Below are 5,532 nucleotides of genomic sequence, written 5' to 3'. Positions count from 1 at the left end.
GAATGCCTGAAGTCCCTCTCCCCTTCTCAGGAAAGAATTTATGGGATATTTGAGAGCAGAGGACCAGAGTGGGATGACGACCCTTGAGATGGGGCAAGGCATCTTGGATGAAGGGAACTGTTTTCTGAATCTCGGAGCAAGTCCTAAGAAGAGTTTTGAAAGAAAGCGGAGAGGAGAAGAAAGAGAGAGACAGAGAGAGAGAGACAGAGACTGAAACAGAAATGGAGAAAGAAAAACACAGACACACACAAGTGACAGACACAGGGGTACAGAGGGGCAGAGAGAATGAGGTATACAGTTAGAGATGGAGGGGTGGGTGGGCAGAGACAGAGAGACACAGAGAGACACAGAGAGACACTGAGGCCCTGTAGGAAAGAGGGAGAACCCTGACTTTACACACAGCCCTTCTGCGAAGTCCGTCGGAAGAAATTAAAGTCCATCTGTGAAACCATAAGGGAGAAGGGCTTACTGGAGGAGTTCCTGAAGACTCACACGTATGACCCTATCCAGAAGTACCACTTTAGTGACTTCAGTGTGACCTACAAGCCCATGGCTTACATGGATGTGAGTCCTGACCCACCCAAGGGTACCCCTCTCCCTGCTGCCACAGGCTAAAGGCAAGGCCCGGGCAGTGAGCTGCACCCATCTTCTCTACACTCTCTCACCCAGCACCTGCTCCATTCTCCTAGATCTGCAAGCCTGAACCGCATCCTCCCCGGCCCCCTAGCCTCCTCCCCGCCCCCGGCAGAGCATGGGAGGGGCCCCTGTTAACTCGGCAGCTCAGATCACAAAAATCTCTGCATCCACCCTGGACAGGCACGAGCTGGGGGTCTGTGGGCAAGTGTGGAGGGAAGGCTCAGGCCCCTGGTGTGGGCATAGGGCAGGAGTTGGTCCCTCTCCTGCTCTGCTTGTGGAGGATGCTGGGCCTGAAGGTCCTTGGATCCCTTCGGAGCGAACAGCCTGCTCTACACGTTGCTTTACACCTTGCTCCCTCCTTCACAGGCTGCCTACTTTGGTGAGATCAGCAATGGGACTCCACCACAGAATTTCCTGGTCCTTTTTGATACTGGCTTTTCCAAACTGTGGGTGCCCTTGTGTACTGCCAGAGCCAGGCCTGCAGTGAGTGCTGGACTGGGCAAGGGAGGGCATCGACACCCTCTGGGCAAGGGCCAAGCTTCACAGAGATTGCTGCGGGGAGCTTTGGTCCTAGAGAGGCCCAGGGACTTGTCCAGGGTCACATGGCATGCCCAAGCTAAAGGGAAGAAGCTGGCCCTGAAACTGACTGGCCCCTCTGCCTTCCCTACCAATACATATTTCTGCTACAGCCCACCGCACTCTGCTCCACTCATTACTAAGTTCTGAGTGTCTCCAAGGCACATGGGAGAATAATACAGGAGGTTGTCCCCATCTTGTAGTCATATTTGGAGACAGACAATGTTCACTTTCTTAAGGCTGCCTTGGTCTCTGCCAAAGCCTTGGGGTTTGGGTCTTGACACCTCTAGTTCAGACGGTCCCTTACTGGTCCCGCCCTAAGTGATCTCAGGATCCCGGTATGGCCAGCTTCCTGACTGTTGGGCAAGGGTCAGGCAAAGCAGGGACACCTTGGAGGGTCATTCGCTCCTTCATCTGATAAGTAATTTCTCAGAACTCACTGTGTGCCAGGCAATCTCCTGGGGGGCCATGGATTTTAAGCAACTTGCCTACAGGGAGGTCACAGTCCTAGGGCTCCCAAGGGTCAGAGGAGGCTTTGGAACCAAAGCTGACCAGCTCCATGGGCCTTGGGATGCTGGGAACCTCGGCTAGCCACCTCCTGATGGGTGGCATGGGGTACTGAGGTCCCAGGATGTGAACACAGGCTGGGAGATAGGTGGGAATCCCCACAGGCCTGAGAGCCCAGGCAGCCCAGCTCAATTTCCCAAATCCTTTGACCCCACAACCACTTTGACCCCAGCCAGTCCTCCACCTACTCTACCAACGGACAGACTTTCTCCCTGCAGTATGGCAGCAGCAGCCTCACCGGCTTCTTCGGCTACAACACTCTGACGGTGAATGATGCTACCTGCTGCTCCCTACCCCAGGATGCGGGGACTGTAGACTGGGCTGTGAGCTAGGTTCTAACCTCACAGGCCTCAGAGTCTGAAGAGGAGACTTAAATAGAGACCCTGAAAACTATAGGAAAACGCCTCATGCTCTACTGTGCAGGACAGGCTCATTCATTCGCTCATTGGACCACCTCACTGGGGAAGGGCTGCTGCAGCAGTCAGAGGCCACTCAGAAGAGAAAGTGGCTTTTGCAAGACCTGTCAAGAAGGAAAGGAACAGAGGTGAAGAAGGGATGAAGAATGAGCCTTGAGGGGTGTCGGGGGGAGGTAGGTGAAGTTACACACGTCACCTCCCATCCTTTGTTCCCACTCCAGAGTATCCAGGTCCCAACCAGGAGTTTGGTCTGAATGAGAATGAGCTGGGCACCAATTTTGTCTACGCACAGTTTGATGGCATCACGGGCATGGCCTACCCCGCCCTGGCCGTGAGTGGGGCCACCACAGCCCTGTGGGGCATGCTGCAGGAGGGGGCCCTCACCAGCTCTATCTTCAGCTTCTACCTTAGTTAATGAGGAACCCTGAGGGTATCCAGCTTCCAGTGCCACCCCGTCCCCCGAAACCCTGACCGATCGAGGCTCCACACTTTAGGGTTTGGAGGCCTCCCAGCAGGCATTTGGCCCCAGACACTTCTGTCCCAGGGCTTTCTCTCCTGGGCTTCTGACAGTCCCCCGCTCCCACCTCTCCCCAGTCCTTGCTTCTGTCCCTAACCCACTCTAACTTTTCTTTGCATTTCTCAGCCATAATCTGTGACATAATCTCTCCCTCTTCTGGCTGATATTTGCTTTAAGTTTGCTGCTGATTCTCAATTCCTCTTGGGTTTACCTCCTACCCAGAGCTCCAGTTAGCTCACTTCCTTCTGACATAGTGACACTTTTACCACCTAGACGCCCCTTTTGTATAGTAATCCATTGCGTCATGTTCTTTAATTTACTGTTCTAGTCAGGTCCTGGAATCTTCTGGTCTAAGTCCACCATTAGCTCCTAACAAGTTGTTATCCTTACCGCAAACACAAGCAAACACAGTTATTTATGTGGATGGGCCTGGGAGCCAGGTGGTGGGAGGGGGTACCTGTGGCCTGGAATAGACTTTCCTTCTTTCCTCTCAGAATTAGCCAGCCACCTTGTAGAGATAGCATCTACTATCTGGGGCTTAATCACTTGTATCTGGCTTTGAACATTTCCCTGTTACTAACGTTGCTGATTTACTCGCTACCTCTGTTTGCAATTATTCTGAGTTTAGCCTTTAGGAGTCCCCCAGAGTTTTTGCACTCAGTTCAGCTACGAGGGGAGGCCTCTCAAACAAACACAGAATGTCCTGCCCTCCTCTCTACCCAGGCTCTCCCTAAATAAAAAAGCGAGCCCTGGATCAGGCTCCTCCAGCATTGTGAAGTGGAAGGGGAAGGAAAAAGGAATGTGGGGCAGCGGGGTGGGGCACACAACCAGCAGCTTCCGCAGAGGCAGGACCCCAAGGCACTGGGAATTCTGAGGGGCCCAGTCTGGGAGCCCCAGTCTGGGGGTACACACAGCCCCGCCCTCAGGGAGCTCCGGTCCAGAGCCAGGGCAGGACATCTGTTTTCCTCTGAGGGCGACTGTTCAACAGGGGTGTCCTTTTCCACAGCCTCTCGCTGCCTCACCTTTCCCTTCGCCTCCTGCAGCCAGCAGGGCTCTCAGAACGAAGGGGCAGTCATTTTTGGAGCTGCAGACCACAGCTTGTACTGGGGACAGATCTACTGGGCCCCCGTCACCCAGGTGCTCTACTGGCAGATGGCACTGAGGAGTAAGTCTGTGGTGGGGCCTTGGGGATGTGGGCACTTTCTTGGAGCAGGCTTGAGGCACTTTATGTCACACACACACACACACACACACACACACACACACACACACACACACGTACTACTGGGGGGCACATTCCCTGCTCCCCTTCAGTTCTGCCCTCACAAAACCACAGCTGCCCTATGCTGGAGTTTCAAGGCCCATCTCAGCCTGGAGAAGAAGAGGTGGGGAGGGACAACATCGGAAGGGACAGGACTTGGAATCCCAAACATTTCAGATCCCGCTGTCCCACCCTACAGGTTTACAGATTAGAAACCGGGGTGTGTGGTGGCAGGGGGGGACTAATTTGGTCAAAGTACTTACAACGAATCAGTAGCCCTGGCTTTTAATGTTTCTCGAACTTTCCTTGGAACTTCGAAGAAGAGATTCCACGGCCATTTAGGTGGCCTTAGACAGACTCCGGTGTGGTGTGAAGTGGGGGGATGTCTGAATTAACCCCTGCAGAGTCCTTGCCTTCCTAAGGTGTACCTTGTTTCTGTGGCTACAGCTATTAGTCCATCAGAGGAGGGGAAAGCCCACTCCCTAGCTGCCCTGAGCTGGGGTTGCTATGGCTTCTCATCTCTTCACCACTAGCATTGGCAGCGAGGCCTCCAGCTAGTGCTCCCAAGGCTGCCAGGCCATCGTGGACACAGGCACATATCTGCTCACTGTGCCCCAGCAGTACATGAGTGTCCTTCTGCAGGACACGAGGGCCCAGAAGGACCAGTATGGAGGGTGTGTCTGGTGGAAGTGTCCCCCTCCCCAGGAGAGGCCAGCTCGGAGGCATTGATCGGTTTCTCCTGGGAGCACAGGAATAGCCAGATTCTTGGCCTTCCTATTTCTAGATGCTCAAGGCACTGGAGGTGGGAGGCCCTGGGATGACTGGGGCAGGGGCCTGAAGGCTGATTCAGTGGGGCAGATGCTTGTGTTGAGGGACTGTGGGGAGGTTCCTACTGGGTAGAAGTTCCTCTGAGCCTCAGCCCCTCAGAGGAAACAGGCTGAACACTTGCTGGGCTTTGAAGTAAGAATGAAACAACTGGAATGTGGGGCCAAGCCTGTGAGCAACAAGGGATAATCCTTTAATCTACGTGCCAGCCCCCCTGCTCCCCTCTCTCCTGAGCTGAGCAAGGGGTTTGCCTAATTAACGCATTCCCACGACCTTTGGGGGACCAATGGGCTACTCTTTCTATAGACTTGTGTGTTTTCAAAGGACCTTAGCAGAGATTTGGGCGTAGATTCAATCTCTCGTGAGGGAAATTCAGGCAAGAGTACTGTTTTTGGGGTGGGAGTGATACTCAGGTCTCCCCAAATCCCACCCGTTGTACGTGAGCCCACATGAGCAATGCCAGTGGCATTTAACACACGACTTGCCCTTAGTGTTGCCACCTTCAGTTCAAAAGCAGTCTTGGGACTCATGCCTGGGACCAGAGGGGCTGAGGTGACAGGGTTGACAGGTACTGCCAGGTGGGAGATGAGGTAACCTGGGCCCTGTTCCTCTCTCTGCAGTTTCTTGTGAACTGTAACAACATCCAGAACCTGCCCACTTCACCTTCATCATCAGTGGTGTGCAGTTCCCTCTGCCACCCTACACCCTCAATGTAAGTCTTGGTCCCTGCAGGC

At 54.0% G+C, this 5,532-nt stretch overlaps 1 protein-coding gene across 1 annotated transcript in view; it reads left to right on the top strand.

Moving 5' to 3' along the window:
- The window catches only part of PGC (progastricsin), a 25,301-nt gene that overhangs the window by 13,130 nt on the left and 6,639 nt on the right, over positions 1-5,532 (top strand). Inside the window, 9 exon segments of the mRNA XM_023527688.1 lie at positions 403-564; positions 1,003-1,090; positions 1,093-1,123; positions 1,907-2,061; positions 2,426-2,605; positions 3,719-3,893; positions 4,516-4,651; positions 5,419-5,452; positions 5,455-5,510. Coding sequence (XP_023383456.1) covers positions 403-564; positions 1,003-1,090; positions 1,093-1,123; positions 1,907-2,061; positions 2,426-2,605; positions 3,719-3,893; positions 4,516-4,651; positions 5,419-5,452; positions 5,455-5,510 — 1,017 coding nt within the window.

The sequence above is a fragment of the Pteropus vampyrus genome, unplaced genomic scaffold (genome assembly GCF_000151845.1).
Source record: "Pteropus vampyrus isolate Shadow unplaced genomic scaffold, Pvam_2.0 Scaffold18, whole genome shotgun sequence".
NCBI classification, from domain to species: domain Eukaryota; kingdom Metazoa; phylum Chordata; class Mammalia; order Chiroptera; family Pteropodidae; genus Pteropus; species Pteropus vampyrus.
Note: the sequence above shows the minus strand (reverse complement) of the source record. Positions and strands in the feature narration are given on the sequence as shown.